At 37.6% G+C, this 23,500-nt stretch overlaps 1 protein-coding gene and 2 long non-coding RNA genes across 4 annotated transcripts; 1 reads left to right on the top strand and 2 right to left on the bottom strand.

The window, feature by feature from the left end:
- The first annotated feature begins 580 nt into the window (after positions 1-580).
- Positions 581-3,583, top strand: LOC139116072 (uncharacterized). The gene is made up of 3 exons (XR_011548235.1): positions 581-693; positions 1,076-1,216; positions 2,445-3,583. It is a non-coding gene; the product is annotated as an uncharacterized lncRNA (long non-coding RNA).
- Positions 3,584-10,806: 7,223 nt separating this feature from the next.
- On the bottom strand, positions 10,807-17,525 carry LOC139116070 (exonuclease 3'-5' domain-containing protein 2-like). 2 transcript variants are annotated; one of them, XM_070678583.1, is made up of 6 exons: positions 17,394-17,525; positions 16,602-16,843; positions 15,021-15,300; positions 14,605-14,762; positions 13,552-14,319; positions 10,807-13,172 (listed from the first exon to the last, which is right to left on the bottom strand). In XM_070678583.1, exons 3-6 carry the CDS (start codon positions 15,297-15,299, stop codon positions 12,590-12,592), a joined length of 1,788 nt encoding a protein of 595 aa, XP_070534684.1. In that variant the 5' UTR covers position 15,300; positions 16,602-16,843; positions 17,394-17,525; the 3' UTR covers positions 10,807-12,589. The 2 variants fall into 2 exon arrangements, with proteins under 2 accessions (XP_070534684.1, XP_070534682.1); XM_070678581.1 differs by lacking the exon at positions 17,394-17,525 and having other exon boundaries at positions 16,602-17,324.
- A 2,124-nt stretch (positions 17,526-19,649) lies between these two features.
- On the bottom strand, positions 19,650-23,331 carry LOC139116067 (uncharacterized). The gene is made up of 3 exons (XR_011548234.1): positions 23,129-23,331; positions 20,835-20,899; positions 19,650-20,526 (listed from the first exon to the last, which is right to left on the bottom strand). It is a non-coding gene; the product is annotated as an uncharacterized lncRNA (long non-coding RNA).
- Between the last annotated feature and the right edge of the window lie 169 nt (positions 23,332-23,500).

The following is a 23,500-nucleotide window of genomic DNA, read 5'->3' as shown; positions in this document are numbered from 1 at the left end:
ATCAACGAAACATTATGTATCATTTTAGTTGTGAAATGACGCGCCTACATACTCTTTAACAAAACAGGTATGGCAACATGTTATCAAAACTACGGTTCATTGGCGAGCAACAAATAGGAACCCAAACACTCAAGATTGTTCGACGCAATCAAACCTTGTGTCCAACAAATATGAAGATCGTTTCCCCATCAAATTAACCTGAAAATCCAAGCCAAATCCCCGCCCTTAAAAAGAGTGGTTCAATAACCAAGCTAAGTTATGTAGTTACAATTTTTCGGACTGCAACCCTTCCACACTCTGTAGAGTTCATGAAGCACTCACACCCACATACTCGCTCTCACACATTGTACACAAACTTTATCATAGCAATGAATACATCACTTAAAGCTTTACGCATAGATTGGCATCAAGATAATTTAATTTGTATATGATGCATTATCAGCTGCAGTGCTAGACCGTGAAGTGGGGATTTTCTAGGTATTTTTTCTTAAGGCATCAAGTTTTCTTGAATTGACTGGTGAGACGCGGTTTGGAAAATTGTCGTTGACTTTGCCGTCTGCTAATTGTGGTATATATAAGCCACTTAAATTGATCGATGGTGACCGTGTGCCATACGATAAACGACCTCATCTGACGTGTTGAAGATTTATTTGTGCATTGTAATTAAGCGCGAGATGCGTAAGTTTAACAAAGGTAATCACAGATCATCTACCTCATACTGACCAAAACCTGTGATTGATTGATGAACTGCGATACTTCTCGGTTGTGTAATTAAGATTTATCAGAAAGATAGAATTTGTTCCTCTACTTTGTCACTGATAACGGCTGGAGACGCATTGTCCAAATTGTCAATTACAAACTACAATCTCAATTGTGACTTGTCAATCAAATGATACTTTATGGCGTTGGGTTTTGAAGAGAAACTGTTCAATTTTAAGGTTTGAATTTGTAACTCGATGCGCTCCGAATAAAGAATCTCGCTTTCTCAAAGGAGGTAATCGACAAATGTAAAATGTAAACTAACGGTGAAATATAAAAACATTTCAACATTGTGGATACTTGTTATTAATTCTAGGTTATTGGACTGATGACGCAATCAAATACTGCCAATGTTTACCAAGATACGGCCTAGGACTGTGAGTGTTGGTGATAGCCGAATTTAGGGAACGAAGCCAAATGACCAGATGTGGTATCTTGAGTAATAGGATGAAATTTGGTAAGCTTGATATGGATTGTCACGTCAACAAAATTGCATGCCATACCCTGCTCAACTGCAGCGTAATAGCCTGTTTTATTTCGACAAACTTGATTATAATGGTGAAAATCGCTTTATAGCTATTACGACGTCAAATACACGGAATAAATAGCAGTATAATCAAGAAATACAATCATATAATTAGTATTTCAGACTGCGAAAAGGAATCGACGGCAAAACTTTACCAAATCGATATATATATGGTATTATATCGTAACATTTTCTGAAATCAATTTTGGATGCTTTTCAATCAATCGGTCCAATCGTTCAAAGTCAATGTTATAGGGAAAATACTTAAACTAACATGAAAAGTAGTTGTTGTACAATACATTTTAAGTACCACCACAAATTCTGTTTCTCACGTTTCTTTCACATATCTCCAATATACACACTGCCGTGTTCGTTAGTTTAATTTTCCTCGGGATTACTCGTTATGTTGGATCATCTGGTGAGCAGTTACTGACGTTGATGTGGCGTTAACGAAACAATTACAAAACACTTCATGTTTGCCGGTATTATTCGAAATTTGGAAAAAACCCTAAAAATGGAAAATATCGTACGTTGGGAACGTCACCCAGGTAGACGTGGAACCTGTATGGAAACATTGCAGGAAAAAAGTTGATAGGGCGTTCATGAGTGTTCTTTGTGGAGACAGAAACGTTAAGTGGTACTTAAAACCGACCGATGATATCGCAAAATAAGTAGAAGTTGCCACACTGTCCAGCATTTGATACGCCACTCAGAATGAGTGACGGCTCTGTACAATTAATGGCATAGTGTAATCACTGCGGATTGACAGCAGAGATTTATATACCATTGTGCCGAAATCTGATGTTCGTCTGCCTCAGAATTTAATCATTTCACACAACATTTATCTCGCTATAGGACTGTAGGCATTTTACGATAAGACAGTCTCCAAACTGAATGGTAATTGAGATGCATGATGCAAATATGTACATGTATCCACATAGTGACATTATGTTATTTCACGGATCTGTAATGTTCTTTGCTTTTTCTTAAACTGATCACCTTTGCAGAATCAATGAATTGTATGATGCAAAAATCTACGCAATGGCGATTTCGCCTATTCGAAACGCATTAGAGGTCCCATTTATTGCAATCGACATGCTTGAAGTTTATCGAAATTTCTGATTTCTGGAGGATAAAGTAAACTATTCATTTTTTTCAGATGAATCCCACATATCATATATCCATGGCTTCAGACTAAAGATGCATTGCAGCTCAACGGTAGAAATGGTAACCAACTTCAAAGTAACGACCACCTGACATTTATAAGACCCCCAGACATCAAACCTTACCCAAAATCATTGCTCGACGCGCTAATCCATTCCGAACCGTGTTGTTTCCGAGTTAGTTTACCTGTTGTATGTAATGTATTATGTCACATATCGGGTTTGGGCAGCGGATGGATACAGAAAGTAAACACAATCGTGAAAGTTAATTTATGATAAGCTGTCCAGTGAGATGACATCAGACTATTGAAAGCTAATATGATTATTGGGCAACGTGAATGATCTCTTATGAATGAAAAAGCAACTTGAACCAAACCAAAATGAATTGAGCTAAGGGTCGCCCTCAGTCACAATCTTGATTTGACACTATCCAAGAGAACAATTATCTCTGGTAGCAATACGTCTGGTTCATGTGAGTGGATAATGTGTTTACGGAATCTGGTCACCTGATCGTGGTACTATCTACATACCGTCTAGGATAAGATATAAGTACATACAGAGATCAATCACTCTAGATTATCTAGGAACACTTTAAACCAACACTGTCATACCTATCCAAACTAAATAAATTATAGAGTCAATCAAGATAATAGTCTGATTGATCAAGGCAATCACTCAACCAGTATTTACAAACGATTCATGACGTTCCCTTAATGGTTAGATCCTGTTACTTAGCGTCAAAGGTTATTGACGTGGTCTCATTTTGTAAGCAATTATCCAACTCCGATATCTGCAGCAGATAAGATCAGTTTTTTTGCGATATGATCCCTTTTCTCTACAATAAAAAACGAGATCTGAGTGCCCTTTACATGGTGGAAAATCTTTTCAATCTCAACAGTTCATCTATATCAGTCCTTTTAAGTTACACAGGTGTTGAATTCAAATTAAGTGGCAAATGAGAAGTCTATTGGGTGTATACATGCCTCTGAAAAACACAGTGGTGCTATCTTCAGTTAACCGAATTGGAAAAGTCTTGTTCGGGTTTATACATTCGATTAAAAATGGCAAAGCAGCAAAAAAGGGGTTTCCAGCCCCTTCAATTGTAGAATGCTACATTTATGATGGACACTTTTGAAAACATGATCTGTATGTATACATACATACATAAACCTGACAAAGAGCGCATGCATATGACTGATTCGTCAGCAAAGTTCGCAGCCTTTTGCAAAAGCAATGACGAAACCCAATACCATTTTTTCCAAATGTAAATTCTCCGACACCTGTATGATTTTCAAAATTTCTATAAAGAGTCTCTCTTTCTTGCTGTAAGACTAAGTCTATTGATGTACGTTTTGGAGACACAAGTGCTATAGCTTTTTTCAACCATTATGAAATGAATATTAATCATAGAAAGCATTCATTTACTCTGTATGTGCCGCAAGGTAGACACAACTATCACTAAGAGTACCATCGAAGTTGCTCTGGAGAGAAGACTATGTGAAGACACGTTGTTACAATACTGCCGATGAGAACTCTTCTGTTACACTAAGGGACGATTCAGAATTTACTTCCAGGGGGAGGGTGGAGGATTGTTTATTTTCTCGGTGATTTTTTCCATGGCCCCCCTAGTAAATTATAGAAAAAATCTATGGCCCCCTCATCTTTCCTGTTTTTTTTCCATGGCCCCCCCTAATATATACATGCATGCTTATACATTATAGACATATCCAGTCTAACAAGTTGCAGGAACTGTAGTGGACATTTAAACGATGATATAACAAATCATTTCAGGGTTATGTGACTATAAAAAGAATGATTTGCAGGGACTGCAAGTGGCACACTTTTGGAAATGGTAGCAATAAACATATCTGGTTGTAAATTTCTGAAGAAAAGTTAATTACTAAATATGAATACTTTTTTCGTTATGTCTCACTGATACATATGATGCACACAAAGACAAGCAAAGATGTCAGTTAGAAATGGTGAACAGAAAATCAGAGGAGCAGATAACTGGCAAAGTGATATATATCTTGAAGTTTAATGGTACATCATTTGCAGATATCCAGATATTTCTGGAAGTGAGATGTACATGTACATGCACACGTTCAGCATACATTTTCATTTGATGATGCTGAATATTTGCAGACTCACGGTGAAAGTTTTAAACATTAGGAATTAAAATTGGTGAAGCCAACTTGTTTTTAATTTTCTCTTTTTTTCTAATTTGGTTGTCATAAAACCAAGTAGCTGCCACTGAAAGCAACAATGCTGAAGAATATTTTAGAACATTCTTGGACAAAACACCTTATCCAAAACATGAATTCACATGTTATTCTGCTCATTCCATTCACAATCCAATGTTCATATTAAAATGCAGACAACCCTGTGTAAGTCAAAATTCACATTTTGTCAGCAGTATTTTTCAAAATTGACAGAGCATTCATATTTCGAATTTTTTTAACAAACTTTAATTTTAAAATAGTCATGATGCGCATGTTTTCAGATGACATGAAAGAATTAATACATGTTAATTTGTTTTTTTGCCTTTTCTGCCAGCCGCCACTGTGAAATCTTTGATTATACATATCAGAATGAATGGGACACAAAAGTATTAGCATCAATACACAATGTGTAAGCCTATCCACATTTCTCCTAGCCTCATACACACTGAGATCACTTCTTGGACTACAGCAAATTTCTTGTGTACACAATATTTCAACAATCCGACACCATAGCATTGGTGCAGTGCCTCTGGACTTGATCTGAGATCTCTTTTCAACAAAAACAACCCTGACTGTTCACTGTATGGTTTGTATTGACATGCTAAATACTGGACATTTCATAATGCTTCAGGGAGGAGAACAAGATACTGCAGTAGATGCATAAAACAAACCACTGTGAATATTGCCGAATTTGGCAGCTAAAGGAGTTTAACTAAACATGTTGAGTTTATCTGTCACCCGGGTAGCGTCTATGGTTCTCTATTGTAGAGATCAGAAATTCTGGACAAATATTGAATTGATGTTTTTTTTTCCTTGGCCCCCCTAAAAGATTGTGGTATTTTTGTCTGGCCCCCCCCCTAAATTTTCTTGGGAAAAATGGGTGCCCCCCCTGAAAATCCTCCACCCCCCCGGAAGTAAATTCTTAATCGTCCCTAACCTTCCTTAACTCATAGACTCTCGAGAGTCTATGCTTAACTGTTACCAATAAAACATATCTATACAAAAAATAAAGTTCTCAGCTTGAGAATGCTGAAGAGTGTCAGCTGATTCTATTTGTCCAGTTGATGAATGTTGCAAATTTTTATATCTTACGTAGTATAAATATTATGGATATTACATATGAATGTGCAAAACGCCGATTACGTAAAACCGTGAAAGTTCTTTGCGGTTCTTTTCGAGTTAAAATCAGGTCATTGACAGTTACTTGCTGTAAACGTTACAAACATTTATTTGACGGTTGTTTCGTCTACATTACATTTTTTGCTACATCAAAATTTCCAGGTATTCTTCGATTCTGATTTTCATTCAACAGCAAACACCACCTAGATACTACCAAGCTTTTCGATTAGTGGAATGTCAGAAATCATTGTAGCCTGAGACTCAGATTGACTGGATCCATTGAAAGGTAATATATGTGTTATTATTTATTTTCAAGAATTAAAAATTTTCAGATAGCACTTACTTTGTTGAAATTGCAATGCTCTAAATCTTCCCTGCACAATATCAAGATATCTCTTTTCCTGCGCCGATCTGCTTGATAATGTCTAGACGTTGGTGTGAGATAAATGATAGCATGTTCGGTTCATATACCAATCCTACGTTGGGGTCTCTAGTACCATGGCGTACAGCTACTGACCATGGACAGTGACTCAGTGTGAAGATATAAGTATCATGACAAACCCATCACAATGTGATAGTATTCTGATCTTCAATTTTCCATATTTCCCTCTACATGTACGTAGTACCTGCGGGATACCTGGTATCTTCCCTGGGTTTGTTCACAGCCCCGTCAATAACGGAAGGAACGTACGTACTGGACAAAATTATCGAAATGCTGCTACCGTCTCTGTTACGTGCCTAATAAAACATATTAAAGGGAGAATGAAGATTAAGAGAAAGAGAAAAGGCGAACGAAAAACTTGTACTTGTTGGAGGCTGGTATAGAAATTGTGTTGTCAGCAATGTCACTCATGCTTTTATCGAAGTTTGGTCAGCGTTACTAATTGCTTCTAACTGGCAAAGGTGCTCCGTTCTTGACAGAACTGATGGATGTTAACACTTTATCAGCCGAATTTGTAGAACTATCGAAACCTCGATAGAGCAGTTACTGTGATTGATGAGACTGATTAGAATAATTGACAATTGCCATCGCTTTGCACGACAGATGTAATCTTTAAAGCGAAGCAAAGATTTATACATAGTCGTACTACAAACTGACAGAAGACAGCTCGAGAACTTAATCAATCTGCGCATATGGTCTGACATTCTGTTTGATAAGTGATAACAATACTGACAAATTGAATTATAATTGAATTACAATTGACGGATCGACTTGCTGTCTTAGCAGATAGCTGGCACAGAGCAGTCTTGACAACTGGGGCAGGTGATTTAATAATGTCAAACGCTTTTATTCACACATCGATTCAGATACGTTTGGTACCATTTACCGATGCCATTGAAGCCACTTAATAGAGAACAGACGCTGGATACATATTACAAAATTTTTCCTTTATTTAAACAAACTGTTGCTGTTATTTTCTTGTACTTCTATGCAAACTTTGATTTACATTACCACTGCGCAGGAACTTATCAAAAGTTCCAAATTGGTTCAATTTTGTTCAGAACAGTTTACGCAAAGTGAGGGCTTCTATTTGAGAAGAATTGATATATTTTCAAATATCAGCGTTTACTCAGGGCAATGCCAGGCCATACCTAAATAATTGACATTTCTACCCTATACAATACTGAAAGATCAGTTTGCTAAAAATGTTCCAGGCAGTGTCTTTGGCAGACCGTGTGTTAATTTTCTACCCTGGCGTGGTAATGTGTTTGATAAGAAAGCCAAGAATGCATTGTCATACAGGTTTGTTCAAAAATACATCTGGAGAGTTACTGTCCTCGAGAGTTTTATCATTGTTTTGTAATTTGATATGAGAAAACGTGAAACCCGCACGATACACGTAGACATGATATTTTTTAAAAATTATTCGACAGTCTTTAACCATTGCTGATTTATTTCATGAAGAAATTCGAGGCAACGGAGCAATTCAAGACCCTGTTTCTATTCAAGTTGTGCATTGTCTTAGGAAACGCTTTAAAAACATATATCAAGGTAAGGTGTTGATCAGTTGTAGACTTTTGCAAAAGCTGTCTTCAACGCATGTAAACTCAGACACGAGATAGGTAGACATGTTATCGGATAACCTGTAACCGAGAGCCAACAACAGAAAGCGTATACGTCAATTATTAAAATTCATAAATCTTACGTACTGGAATTAATAGAGACAATGGGTGTTCAGTGTCACCTGCTGATAAATTGCATCCCATGCATTCAACTGTCATTCCGGTTGGTACGTACACGTCAATCAATATGATTGTCGTTCGATGACCGAAAATTTTGAAGGTCATCTAGCATCTCATAGACGATGGCACAGGCAAAAGGATTCATCAAGAACGAACATGACATTGTGACTTCAAGCAGTCTTGATCTCTCTGAGTGCCAAGTAGGCCTTTATTATCTGAACATAAGTCACTGACGACTCTTGAGATGCTAATATGATCGCTACTTTTCCATTGCACCGGTAACAAGAATCACTGGACTCGATGAATGTTCACCGAAATGAAATCTATAGTTCGCCCTCAGCGGTAATAAACTGCATTACTTGCAGAGCGTTTCCAATAGCCGTTATGCTTATACACGTTTTACATTGTTCACTGAGTCAAGGGATTTGTCTTATTGCTTTCACTTTCGGTTCAACTTACGCTTTTGTCTACGTCATGTACAGAGGTATACTCACCTTTCGATTTGACAGTTACTTTCATAGTTAATGATACACTTAAAAAGATTATCTAGTGAACGTCACTCGACTGATTTGAACTTTAATTAAAAAATAAGTTTACTGAGGTCCATAGCTGCAAATTATCCTATGAAGTCATAGAGAGTAAAGTTTGATCACTGTGGTGTCAGGATATACTTAGTAGCCAAGTAGGGGAAATCATTGGCGTTAAACGCCTTCTTTCACCGAACTCGAAGTATTTCCCGACCGGTATCAAAACTGTTCAATTTTACAATGTTGCACGACTAAGCTTTGGCAGGATCAGCAATGGATGGAAGTGTTTGTTGTTATCTCTGCGTTACGCGATTGAATGCATGTGTATAAGTTCAAATACTTCATTCTAAATATCATTTATCATTTTTTACAGATTTCCATCAAAATTCACAACAAGTGACCCAAATCTCTGGTAGTTGTATGGTTTTCTTCAATTTCAATGTCTTGTAAGTTTTACATTTGGCATCGTTTACATATGACGTTACAGAAAAAAAACTACACCGCTTTCAACTTCCATGATATATATATAATAGACATTAAATGTGGTGCCAATGGAAATTTTTCAGCTGACCACTTATACTCACTATAGAGGGCCCTATAGTAGACTATGTCATAAGTAGAGATATTTTGTCAAAGATGTACAGCACAGAGCAGCATCTGTCTGAATTTATGTGAAACAAGCATTAAATTCTTTCATTGGACTGAGCAAGCAATACTTTGTGCAGGTCAAATTAAGTCACGTGACTAAGACGGCATTTTGTCTCAGGAAGAAGAATCAAATGTGCTAAAAAATTGTACACACACAACAGTATATATTGGTTGAGCTGAAAGAATAATATTTTTTTCCATATTGCACATACCAATCACAACCTGATTAGTTCCTTGGCGTTTACTTTCTTGTATCAGTCACAGTCACTTGGTGGAGTGACCATGATCAGGTTATATGATATTAACAAAGTGGTACATATGTAAGCAATAGACTAGTGGTATGTATGAGTGGTATTTCAGAGTTTCCGAGTAAGAAACTGAAAATGACTAACAGATAATGGATCCCACACACATAACCTGCAGTTTAGTTGTTAGCCTCTCTCACAGCCCCTCGCCGGCTTCACCTCAGACCATATATCACCCTCAGCAGGTGAGCCAAGCCAAGCTCGGCCCAGGCGAGCTGGCAAATCAGAGTTCCGCTACCCTACTAACCTGGCTGGCTCGCTTAGCCTCACTTGCTAGAAAGACCGTTGAGGGCGTATCATCATCTGGTTGCAATTGAGGATAGAGGGGCTGTGATTAAGTTGTGTACTATGATTTGTGTATTACATTTACCGGTTGTCTCAACAGACTGCAAATTATGGTTCTGGTATAAGGAAAATGTCTTTTACAAATGAAACTTCTCTTCCAAAATATACCTTTGTTGTAAGACTTACTGAGGTTGGACCATAGTTTGACAAGGTAAACAATTTGCAGGATTTTCTTCACTGTTGTACTACAATAAGAACATCAATACAACTTTTTGGGATAGAAAGATAGCACAATGTTTTATTATGATCTTGACAAAGCATTATAATACTCTGTGTTGACTGTTGTACAATTAAAAACTACCATGTTACAACTGACTAATTGCAATGCTACTTATTGGGGGTTTATCAGACAATAAAGTCAACTGCTACAATGATACAGCTGTTGTGATTTCAGGGGATCTGGTCTGTTACTTTGTGGCAATATGAAGTCCTAAAATGACCCATTGACTGATGAGATCGTCTGAGTTAAAGAAAGCTATGGTCAACTTCTCCAGCCAAGGGTGTTTCTTCTGGCACAGGCCCTCCCTCATTGGTTGAGGAGGCTATTCTACGTACACCGAGCTCACCAAGCCACTCAAGTACGTTTCCAGTCATACATGTAGTTCTTCAGTCAGGTGAAACCCTCACTCAGATTTATCTTGTACGTGATTTCAATCCTACAATACAATATTGATGTCTTTGACCAAAGCATTGCAGTATGGTATACTATATATTTAAGAAAAGACCCCATTTTGTACTCTGGTGATTAAGGTTGAATGTGCCTTGAGGACACTCAGACTCTCAAACTCTTTAAACTTCTTTTTGGTCTACCACTTGTGGGGCTATTTTAAAGCTCATTGAATAACTACCCTTAATGCAATGGTACTACTTGCTGACATCAAGATATTGAATGACATTTGGAAAAAACTGTACAATTTGTTTCAAAAGAACCTATTAAAATTAACAGTCACTGAGCAAAATTTAAAATATATTTTTGTCAACTCTAAATTTGCTTTTTTTATATAATATTACATCTTATTTCTTACGATTTTCAGATGAGCAAAATTGTCTGGGGATGGAGGAATTCACGTTTCTGTTACTATACTGTACAAATCAAAGTAAGTTGATGAATATTTTTGATAAAAATAATAATCAATAAATAATACGCTTTTTCTAAACAATGGACATTAACAAAGATGACTCAAACTTCTATGTGTGGGATTTCATCAAGATACATGTACTTATCAGACTGAGGGTACATATGACAGAATAGGTGAAAGGGCATTGCTTATGATTGCACATTTTAAAATACACAATTTTCAATTAAAAGAATAATTGTTTCATCTTAATCTTGGTCCATAAAATGTCTTTTCGAGTTAAAACAACAATTTTGTACTCATGGCCATTTAGGTCCTACATGATTGGAGATTTCGTTCACGGCACCTAAACCTCTTCAAAAGCTGTTGTGGAAAGACACTGTACAATATCTATTGAACTTGCGTCTTTGAAACTTGAAAAATGATTACTGTATCACTCCACCACATAAAATGTAACATAGGAAGATAGGTTGAAACCTTGATGTAAAGGTTCCAGTTTGAAGTGTAAACTCTAGGAAGAGATTTTTGAGTTACGTCATGTTTAGATACAAATTAAAACTTCTCAGGACGATTGAAAAAGTCACATAAATTTCAATAGCAACATGAAGAAAACAGTTCGATTTTGCACAACGTTATGTAATGTTCACTATGATACCATACATGACAATTGTTTTCTGCTACATTTGTAACAGTACTCATATTCAGCAGCTTCTCTGCTAATGAACTTCAACGTCATTTGTTACCTACAGTAGCTAGATGATACCAGTAAATGTTATACTGCCGACCAAAACAAAAAATATGTCAGAAAATTTTTGTGCAGTGCTTTGCTAAGGTTATGTAACATTCATGAATTATTTGGGAACCCACAATAACATTTCTGTTCCCTAATCTAATTGCAAAATGTCCCCTAATCTAATTGCATTGACATACCAATGGGAACCCCAGTCAAACGACTGGGGACCCCAGCAACATTTACCTGCATATCACCCTTAACAAAAACACTGACTATACTATTTTAAAGGCCCATGAGTTGCAACTCTGTGAAACTTGTCCGACCTAAAGGTACTTCCAATTCCCTCAGATATTCATTGCAATATGCAAATTCAACAATATAGTCATTAACTATGGTATGCCTAAACAACATTTGCTTGTGGCAGAATAGGCAAGAAATCGAACAGAGTTTTGTTTGTGTTAAATTTCCCACAATTTTTGAAATCTTGCCATATTAGGTGAAAAACAGAGAATTTTTTGTCAAAGTGGCTTAAATCCCTTTCCTGTCCTTTCAGTTGGTTGCAACATGTTGTATTTGTAAAGATTTAAATGTGTATATACACTACTAGTATTTACACTGTTTATCATGCAGTTGCATGGAGGTGGTCATATTTGGGTGCGGCACCCGTTTATAACTTGTCTTACTGAAACCTCCCCATGCAGTCCTACTTAGGGGATAATTATACTTGAATAAACATCTCTGAGTGAGAACATTTCTATGAACTTATTTTAATCTAATTATAAAATCATGAAAACATGCCAAAAGTTGCAGCTCATGTGCCTTTAATCAACACAATTACTACTATGTTTTTGATTGGACTGATGCACACTAATTTGCAATCATGTAAGTTCACATCGCTCTGTATCATGGCAGTACCAGTATGTTGTACCGCCATCTCTATTTTGTGGTAGTTAACAAGATCTCATCTTAATTTGCGCCAAAATTAACTGTTGCTATCAAATTCAGAATCACAAGTCCTGTGTGTCAGACCATCCACACCATGTTTCCTCTTGCTGTACTCCTCTGCATCTGTGTCTCTGTGATTTATTGACCACAACTCTGGAAGAAACTTTGGCTCCATTGTGTTGACAAAGTGGCGCCTCCACTGCTTCTCAAACTCCAGTAGCCCACCATTGCTTTGACTGACCAATCTTACTACTTGTTCACCATGTGAAATATAATCGTCATTTGAAATTTTTGCATCAAGTGTGATGCACTCCTCAATTAGTTCATCAGTCAATGTGTCAACACTGAGAAAATCTTGTACAGTTTTCACAAGCTCGGCAAGTCGCTCATCTGGAAGTTTGTGTTTGTTGAACTTCAACGCCCTGGCTGCTGACCTCACTTTCACCTTGATAGGATCATCATGGAAACGGCTGTTTTCTTGATTAGGTAAAGGAGCATCGTACTTGTCGGCCATTTTCTTCCTCATGGTACTGTCATAGGCTGAACTACGTTGGTGGCAAGTGAAACACAACAACACAACATCATGTGAGGAGTGTTCCTTCAGATTTGCTGGGAAATGCCTGAGGTGTAATTGAAAAAGTCTGAGTTACAACACATGGATAAAAGACAACACATAGTCAATATTTTATGAAAATAAGATTATTTGTGGTCATATGTATTGACATTGGGAGAACAGGATCCAAATGATGATGAAATTAAACAATCTTTCGTCACTATTGCATATAGAAGGTTAGACTCTCTCACAGCCCCTTGCTGTGACCATAATTATACCGCCCTAAGCAGTTGAGCTGAAGAAGCCGGCAAGGTTCCGCAACACCATAACCTGGCTGGCTTGGTAAGCCTCGCTTGCTAGAATGAGGGCACATCACCATATGGTTGAGGATAGACCTGCTTGGCAGACGAGGGGCTGTGAGAGAGACTTACTGAAGGTACACTTACTTTCTATATTCATGGGGAACAATATTTTTCCTAATATAAGATTTATTGGCCCCACAAACAACACACTGGTTTTCTTTCTCCTTTAAATAGTAATTCCTTTCAGATCCAGGTCTTCCAGCTGGTTCAAACTTCAGCCGCACGACCAAGGGTTCTTCACTGACCACACTGCCAATGCCCTTAGCCACATACCATTCTGCTTTCTTTTTATCACAGGTGCACAGAAGCTGCCCATCTGGGGCCTGCAACTGACAATTATGATACAGAGGTCCCTTTCTCGCAGAATAAGCTTTGGAGTTTACATCCATTTCAGTATACTTTGGTGTCGCTTTTCCAGGATTTTTCCTGGTATTCTTTGGTCCACTCTGCTTTGTTTTGAATTTCTCATCAATAATGCCTTGGCACATACTCATTGCCCTTATCCAGTTTCTATCTTTTCCTAACTGTGCCAGTGTCAAGTTGAGTTTATCTACAGTTACCACAAGGAAGATTTTCAATGATGATATGGCGTCTTCTGCGGCATAGTAAACCTGTCTCTGGCTGAGTTCAACTCTTTCCCAATCTCCACATCTTAAACGGTTGTCCTTGTCCAGTTGTTTAGACAGAATGGCGAAAGAAAGATCAGCTAAACTTCCATTGGTTGTCCTTTTCAGAGAAGGCCTGTGCCTGAAGGTAACTGTTCTCAGGTCAATACATCCTTTCACGTTGAATCCATAGTCCCTGTGAAGTTTTTTGCTGTCTTCCATTACACCTACTCCGACTTTCAGCACACTAAAACAAAAAAGTCAAGTTAACAAATGTTAAATTACAATGCATAAGTTGGTACAAGATGAAATTTGCTGTTTTGATGTGCTAAAGGTGTACAATTTCTTCCACTGAATCCAGTGCACACTGAACTCTAGAGGGCAGTCTTGATAGACAATATTTAATGTTGATGTCACAAGCATCTTCCTATTTTCCCAAACATCAATGTGAACTTGCCTGGTATACCTTATAGTATTTCAGTCCACTATTCATGGTATGGTATCTTAAGACTGAGAGGATAAGATCACTCACCTTTTGTCCTCCAACAACACTCGCAAGCTTTCAGGAATGGAGTCCTTGATTTTGTGAAGCCTTATCAGACAACAATAGTCAAGGCAAGAGAGTTGTAACAGAGACACAGCATTTGGCTGACCATTTTGAGCAACCCATTCACAGTCAAGTCCAATGACCTATTGGGCAAATTTGAAATTAAAGTAAATTTTTTAACACAGAAATAACAGCTTTTTTGATGCAAACTTAAGCAGGAACATTCTGTTATGACCTATGCCACTGACCATTCTTTTCAAAAGAAGATGCATAAAAATCAATTGTATTGAGATTTGTACTTATACATAATTCTCCAAACGTTAAAGCAGTACAAGTACCCTACATGTCATACGATTAACATATGAGACTAGGTACACTTAGAATTTAATTTTTGAAATTACCTTTATTCCACTTGAATATATGGCATTTATTATCAACTCTATCATTCTCTCTGTCGGTGCCTTGGACTCAACTACCACTATTTCGATGGATTTCTGCAGAACTTGGTGGACATTGTAACTTTTGCTTAACACCTTGTCATCTTTTGAAGACTTCTGATTGGTGCTGCCATCATCCTCCTCACTGTGCTGCCTTCTCCTATTGCTCACTATGAACCATGTTACCAAGGCAACAACTGTAGACATGGTGATGGGTATCAAAAATCTTGTCCAGAAAGTCATCCTGTAAAAACAAATTTTTGTCAATAAAAAAAAATTTAATGTAGTGATTTCATGACTCATAACTTTTAATTTTCTTCATCACTTCAAACAAAATTAAACTGTCAACATTATTGATTCTCCAAGGACAGTGTTTTAATTGTCCATTGTCTATTGAAAGCGCTCTAAATCTTTGGTGCTTTCTCCAGGAAGACAGTCTGAGAGTGAGATGTTGCCTTATCAGGGCACCAAGGAGCAAGGGATATACTTTTAATATATGAAGACTGGGTAACGATGCACCTTTTTTCTATTACTTTACACATCATGTTACCCATGACAGCCAACTGCATCTCACCAACGTTCCTTCAAAACATTATAGTAATTACAATGTATGCTGCATCCTCCTTTTGTAGTGTTACTACTGACAATCACAACTGTTGATCTGAAGGTCAGCACCAGTAGCTTCAACTTTTGTTGCTGCAGTTTTGTAGCCCTGCAACTCCCCTTGAAAATTTTTTGTGCCCCACCTCCCCAACACAAAATTTTTCAAGGGGAGTTGAGGGTCTGCGAAACTGCAGCAACAACTTTTGATGAAAGTTGTTGCGGGGCTTCACAGATTTTCTTTTGTATATCAACACTACAGTTCTTGTTCAACTCCAAAGGTCATCTTGACACGTCCTATTTCTGATTGCCAATCAAAGTGAACACTCCGTTATTATTGACATTCGAACTGTAACTGTCAACAAGTAATGTAGTCTCTAATATTATAGACAGTAGGCTCGCTCCTACAGTCTACGTTATAATGAGTAATGTTTTTCTCGATGGTCTATGGTACAGGCTGCACTGTATGTACAACATTGGCTGATATGAAAAGGAAATACTGAAAGCTATCAAAAGTTACAGCTGCTGCCGCAAGGCAGTAACTACGAAAAGCTTTCAATGTCACTAATGTCACGTTTTTTATAGCACCCCTAATGCAACTCAGAACTCGGGATTGGCGACTGCTGCCTTGATGGTAGCCCTGCGTACCGTGCTGTGTGTTCCCGGCGTAACGCCGGGAACACACAGTACCGTGCTGTGTGTTCCCGGCGTAACGCCGGGAACACACAGCACGGTACGCAGCGCTTCCTTGATGGCTACGCCTCCAGAGCCGTAACCGTGAACAACACACGCACCTGCATGCATGCGGAGCTATTAAACCAGATGCTGAGATGGTGTACACAGATCTTTCTACGCAGCGATTAAAAACATGCATTTTCTGTAACTTAATTTCACTGGCATCTCATAAGCAAGTAATACCTGTGAGCTGAGATTGTCGTTACTTACCTAGAATCGAACAGTTGGCCACAACGGCCAGCAGACCTCACTCCTCCAAAGATCCTCACGGAGGTGAGCTGAGATCCTTACCCATCTGCACGTATGGATCTTTCCGTTCACATGGTACCAGCGTAAAGTTGGCGTCATCCTCATCCTCATCCTCAGCCTCAGGTGACCTTTCTAGCTGACGCTGAAAATGACGCTGCTCAGCGTCAGCTTCAGCGTCGTATCCGAAGATTGCCGAAGTTACGCTACACGATGACGGATAAATGATAAAATTCGCCCATAACTTAAGAAAATAACAACTCCATTCTTTCTCAACTTTCTTTTGAATAGTAAAACTGGTTCGCAGGTAATTTTTAATTAGACTAAATCATTATTATATCTCATACAGGCTAGTTTTTTGGAAATGTTCGTAATTTTCAGTCCATGGATCCGTGGATATGTTTGTTGGTATCCTCTCAACTCTTGCGTTAAGATTTTCCAAAAATTGGTACAAAACGGTATACATGGTCCGAAATTTGTAAAAATCGCCACTATGAGAGGCGATATAAAAGCCCTAATTATTCAGAGGATATATAAAACAATTAAGTTGTAGAACTATGACTTGAGGCCTGAAAAGTCAACGCCACCTTTGAACTTTAAATTGAAATTAGGGGCTAAGAATGTTGCGTTGTAACTACATCGTGAGAAGCAGAGAGTTTACTAAATATTATGAAATACGAAGCCAACTGTGTTTTGATTAACATTTACAGCGACATGAAACTTGGAGCACATTTTTAAAGTCATTTTTACACTTACTATTCCATCAGATGCATTCGGGAATAATCGGATCTGACGCCGGTGAAGCTGACGCTGTAGCGTCATCCTCATCCTCATTTTCGCGTGACCTCTGAGGCTGAGGGTGAGTATGAGTATGACGCCAACTTTACGCTGGTTCACACTGTAGACCAGTACGCGCGCACTCGGAGTATGTCATGTGGTTGCAAGCCTGTCACACGAGTACCAGTAGGACGTTCGCCCTCTATGGTCACCTCTCTCGTCCGAACATGTTATGCAGAGTTGCATTGAACTTACAAGTATTACTGGTGAGACGGCGTGTGTTTTGCCTGAAAAATTTCAATAATTTTTCTGTTTTGGTAGAGCAATTGGGTGTGAATTTATTAGAATCTTTTTTTTTTCTCTGATGGTGAAACAAGACAGGAACAACAGTGACACAGGATCATGTTTTACTTTCCAAGATTTTATTCATTTCAACAATTCAAGATTACAACAAGTAACAACACAATTTTACATAATCAAACTTTCTAAGGTTAACAAAGGATGAAGAGTGAATAAAATTAACGTTTTCCTGTGGTAAAAATCTTACTTAGGGAGTTGTTATTATTATGACCTTGGGGGGGGGGGGAAGTCTGGGGAATTTCATAGTATTCTGAAATTTGGAGTAAACCCCATGCCAACCCAAATGCATTTGAGTAACCCAGTCTCTAACACAGAAATTTTGACTGATCCCTCCCCTCCCCCCCCCCCCCCCCCACTTAGACCAGTTAAATACCAAGACATGTATTTGTAACATTTACAAAACTACAGCAATAGTACAGACCTTTCATATCCTGCTGGAATATCATCGGTTACCTCATGACAGTTGAAAAAGATGTGACCGGCAAAAGAAATTCAAAGTCACAATAAAATGTAGATACAAAAGCTCATGCTGTAACCACTATCCAACCATATAGTATTGTTTACCATACAGTATTGTTTATTTTGGATGGGTATCATGACAGGTTTCCACTAAGATATCTGACAGGGCAGAATTTGAAAGTACAGGAGAACAGTCAGGAGGCTGGGGGGGGGCAGTGTCAGAGGAGTTGTACCCTCTCGTGTTGAAAATTTGAGAGATTGATGTGTGCAATAATGCAGTCTGGTGCAATATGAGAGATGTTATCAATTGTGTAAACTGTTAGAACACCCAACAGGGGAAAAGTGTGAGAGGCGTGTCCCCTCTGCCACGTCGGAAATTTTGAGAAATTAATGAGTTCAATGATGCAGTCTGGTGCAATATTAGGTGTTTTCTATTTGGTTTTACTAAGTAAAACTGTCAGAACACCCCAGGGGGAGAGGAAGTGACAGGGGGTCATATTAAGAATTTTGAGAAATTGATGAAATGGTGCAATCTGAGAGGTATTTCAATTCATTTTGTACCAAAAATTGAGCAACCCCCTTCTTTCTTTCCAATTTTGAACATCCTCCTTGTAGCTTTCAATTTTTTGAGTGACTACCCTCACATTCCTCTGACCCCCCCAGGCCCTTATGTTAAATTACTCTAAAAGACCCATAAAAATATTCTTGATGGCCTTTAATTTGTGAACAACATGTACAGTAAAAGTGGTCAACTTTGATGCAGTCTTGCTGATGCATTTTATGAGGCTTGAACTCACAATATCTACATTACTAATTCATACTAGCTTAGCAGTCATTAAAACCCTACAAATAGGCGTTGCAACTAGCAGCGGCCTGGTATCTCATGTAGCTGTACTGTGATAATGTTCAAGAGAATCCATAGGATAGCTAGGTGTGTGCCTCAATCAGGCAAAACAAGAGTTAGCAATAATAACAACAGTAATAAATATCAATTTCTGCAAGTCATTTAAAAATATACCACCAAGGGTACAGTATGCTCCTATCTGACAAACAAAAAGAGGTATTCCTATTTCCACTTATTCACTCAAAATACTATTGTGTTTGCAAAGAGTTTGAACTTTCAATTTTCATGGGCAGAATTCCGTTTTAACAGCCACTTTTCAATTTTGTAGATCAACAATAAAAATTGATGGTCCTTGCTTGAAATGTAAGATTTACTCAGAGTCAAGTTATACACAAGTTTGTTTGTGTAAGTAAGTTTGTGTGGTGAAGTTACCTGATATTATCATTCATCACTCATCTTATTCAATCTACACATGATTTCACTCGGCTTCCTTCATCTTTGTGAAGATTTACTTAATTAAGTGATACCATGACAGGTTTTTTTTGTTTATGTAACATAATGATTGGAACTGATACAAATAAACTGGAGTCTGTTTTATTGGTATGGTGCATCTTGCCATATGCCTTCTTGTGGATTGAAATCCCTCATCAGTGTATGGGGTTTCCTCCATGAAATATTTGCTAAGTTGATCCACTACATAAAACATAAGCTCACAACTTTTTTCTAGATCATATTTCACTACAAATGGCATCAAATAAAACTACATTATTTTCAGTGTCTTCAAAATTGATTTACAAGGTATTCCGGGTTGGAATAGGTCATTCAAGCTTGCGGACTAATATATTGGCTCCAAAAACAAAAAATCATTGGTTCCCCCAGTTTGAAAAATGATTTGGCATAAGAAAATGCAAAGCTATCAGATAAACACCAATGAGACAAAAGCACTTTTTGACCGAAATTGACAAAAATTGCTCCAAAGATACAAAATTTTGCATTTTCTCACTGTATAAAATATCTGACTTAAGTCATCCTAAGGACCTGTATACTGAATATCAAAAAGTCTGACAAGGAGTTTTGAAGAAAAATAGATCTACAATGACAAAAATAATCTCAAAAATACAAAGTTGCATATCTTGGCACGATTTTACAAAATCTTATTGCTGCCATCCTAAGGGACATGTATAATCATATTAATGGGTCTGACCAGAACTTTTGAATGATATTTTTGGTTAAATATGACAATAATTGCCTTAAAATTTAAGTTTTAAAATATTTCATAACAATATGAACAAATGTCAATAAGGTTATCCCTGCAGAACAGTATCTTTAGATTTCTGTGGCAATACTAGAGTTTATTTGCTTCTTCAAGCATAACCATTCTTTTTCCTTGACATAAGGTAAACTTCAGCCTCCTCCAACAACACAATTGTGATGTAGTCCACAACAAACCTGAGTGAGAAAAATAGAAATATAGATATACTATTAATACATTTTTGTATATTTCAAATGCTATGCTGACAAGCTAAATATTGATTTTTTAGCAATCTTTTTGTAGTAAAATAACAACTTACAGTGGACAAATATAAATAATGAAATAATATCAAAAGTAAGCATTACAGGCCCTCTAAATTTTTGAGAGTTGTAATATAATAACTTACACAATTATCCCAAAACCATTCACAGGATACAGCTCAAGTTGTAACTACAAAATGGTACACCAATGTGAGTAGCAACATATGAAAATATACCCTACTTACATTGACGTTTCTTTCACATTCCTCTTCCATCTGTTGTTAAGGCAGTGTCATATCATTCAAAGATACTGTCAAAACAAACAGAAATCCATTATTACATCAGAATGAATAAACACTGTTAACAGACGTTTCATATTAAAAAGTATTCTTTTTTTAATACTCTCTTTTTCAACAGACATGCCATAAACCTTCAAAAGACACAGTTTATGTTTTACTTTGCATATAAAATGATATTAGTCTTGCAAGGTTATGTATAAGTGGAGCTGACAACAGTTGCCCCAAATGGGCAGTGACACATATGATTTGAATAAAATATCACTTTTAACATGGTCGTCATTTCCTTCTTTTGGCAGGTTACATCTGAACATATTTTACAGTACATGATCCTCATACAAATTAAAATGCCTCTTATTCAAAATGTAAGAACTTTATTGCCAATCAAAAAAAGTTTTGTTTAACAACATTTAAAGAAAATAATGTGAAAATTTAAGAAAGTTTGACCAAGTCAGTATGGAGTTAAATTGTTTGGAATTCTTGAAATTGGAAGAATAGTGAAGCCAGGAAATTGGGTGATTTGCAAACATTTGCAAAAATTAACACTTCTTTATCAAGCAACCTACGACTGCTTGACAGCCTTGAAGATGAACCCAAATAATATTTTAATCTTGGGTTAACAATTTCATTAAATTAAATGAATGTCTACAAAAAGTGATTTTGGTGCAAAATACCCTGTGTTGGGTGCAGCGCCCCTTAATTAGCAAGTTTTATACCACTGCAAAGTCTCTGTGCAACCAGGTGACACATTCTGACTCAGCATGATCTAACAGCAGATTCCTGCATAAAATTTTGATTTGAAACTTGAATCACTTTTTAATAGCATGAAAATAGAGCAAAACATAGGAGAAACTTAGATGACAAAGCCTTATAAGGGAAAGAGATGTGTACCACATGACTCCGTGCAACCAGGTGACACATTGTGACTCAGCATACTCCTAAAGCAGACGACTGCATAAAATTTTGAATCACTTTGTAATAGTACAAAAAGAGCAAAACCAATGAGAAAAATTAGCATTCACAGCCTTAGCACAGTAAGAGAGATGCACCAGAGTGTCCGTGCAACCAGGTGACACATGGTGACTCAGCATACTAAAAATGCAGTTCCTGCAAAATATTTAGATTAGACAACTTAAATCAGTTGGCGATAGCATAGAAAGATGAAAACCAATGAGAAAACTTAGAAGTCACAGCCTTAGCAGAGTAAGAGAGATGCACCAGAGTGTCCGTGCAACCAGGTGACACATGGTGACTCAGCATACTAAAAATGCAGTTCCTGCAAAATATTTAGATTAGACAACTTAAATCAGTTGGCGATAGCATAGAAAGATGAAAACAAATGAGTAAACTTAGAAGTCACAGCCTTAGCACAGTAAGAGAGATGCACCAGAGTGTCCGTGCAACCAGGTGACACATGGTGACTAGCATACTCCAAATGCAGATTCTGCAAAAAAATTTGATTAGACAACTTAAATCAGTTGGCGATAGCATAGAAAGATGAAAACCAATGAGAAAACTTAGCATCCACAGCCTTAGCACACTAAGAGAGATGCGCCAGAGTGTCCATGCAACCAGGTTACACATTGTGACTCAGCATACTCAAAATGCAGTTCCTGCAAATAATTTAATTAGACAACTTAAATCAATTAGTGATAGCATAGAAAGATGAAAACCAATGAGAAAACTTAGAAGTCACAGCCTTAGCACAGTAAGAGAGATCACCAGAGTGTCCGTGCAACCAGGTGACACATGGTGACTAGCATACTCCAAATGCAGATTCTGCAAAATATTTGATTAGACAACTTAAATCAGTTGGCGATAGCATAGTTAGATGATAAACCACTGGGAAAACTTAGAAGTCACAGCCATAGCACACTAAGAGAGATGCGCCGGAGTGTCCATGCAACCAGGTTTATAATGCTTTGAGCATTTTCGACCGTTGTTACTGAAGCAGTGCCATGAATACAAAAGCAAGCACAGTAGCTTTGTACGGCTTTGGACCATAACGATCAAACACTAAAGTCCTGAATCTGTCGAGGTCGATCATGATGACTGGTGTATGTAGACACAGTCAGAGGCGAACTGTCATGTAGACCTGGTTTCGTCTGACCTCTGAATTTTAAAGACCCTTGATTTTTAAAACCGCCTGCATGCTAACACCAGAGATATATGAGAAATCGTATCCTTGTGTTACAAGCCTACGATCAAGAATCGAACAGACTACTATACTTGTACTCACTTACTTCGAAATGGCATAAATGAAAACGTGCTTTGACAACCAGAGCTAGCACAAGGTATCAGAATGCAAGTAATTACCCATGCTTGGACTTTCAACTCTGATCTTTGACATCGAAACATAACCAAATATGGGTGTGTCATAGCCAACAACCACATGACATATTTACAACCAGATGACAGGACTCCCAAACGCGCGTACTCCCTCTATCGGTTCACATGGTTCGTTCTGCGAGGTCATACCTTTTGACCTTTATCTCTCAGGTGCTACTATTTATTGTAGGAGATGTCGCTAAACGTACGTCGTCGAATGGAATGTCTCTTTGGTTATCCGTTCCACAGTCACTGATATTTCAGCATTTTCACAAATTTAAGCATGT

The sequence above is a fragment of the Ptychodera flava genome, chromosome 17, assembly GCF_041260155.1.
Source record: "Ptychodera flava strain L36383 chromosome 17, AS_Pfla_20210202, whole genome shotgun sequence".
NCBI classification, from domain to species: domain Eukaryota; kingdom Metazoa; phylum Hemichordata; class Enteropneusta; family Ptychoderidae; genus Ptychodera; species Ptychodera flava.
Note: the sequence above shows the minus strand (reverse complement) of the source record. Positions and strands in the feature narration are given on the sequence as shown.

Bases quoted from the DNA above. Each gene is read 5' to 3' on its own strand.
- LOC139116070 (XM_070678583.1), bottom strand. From the start codon at position 15,299: ATGACTTTCTGGACAAGATTTTTGATACCCATCACCATGTCTACAGTT. The intron at 14,320-14,604 runs GTGAGTGATCTT...TTTTTGTTTTAG, and splicing joins GTGTTGTTGGAGGACAAAAG to TGTGCTGAAAGTCGGAGTAG. The intron at 13,173-13,551 runs GTAAGTGTACCT...ATTACACCTCAG, and splicing joins GTTCCCCATGAATATAGAAA to GCATTTCCCAGCAAATCTGA.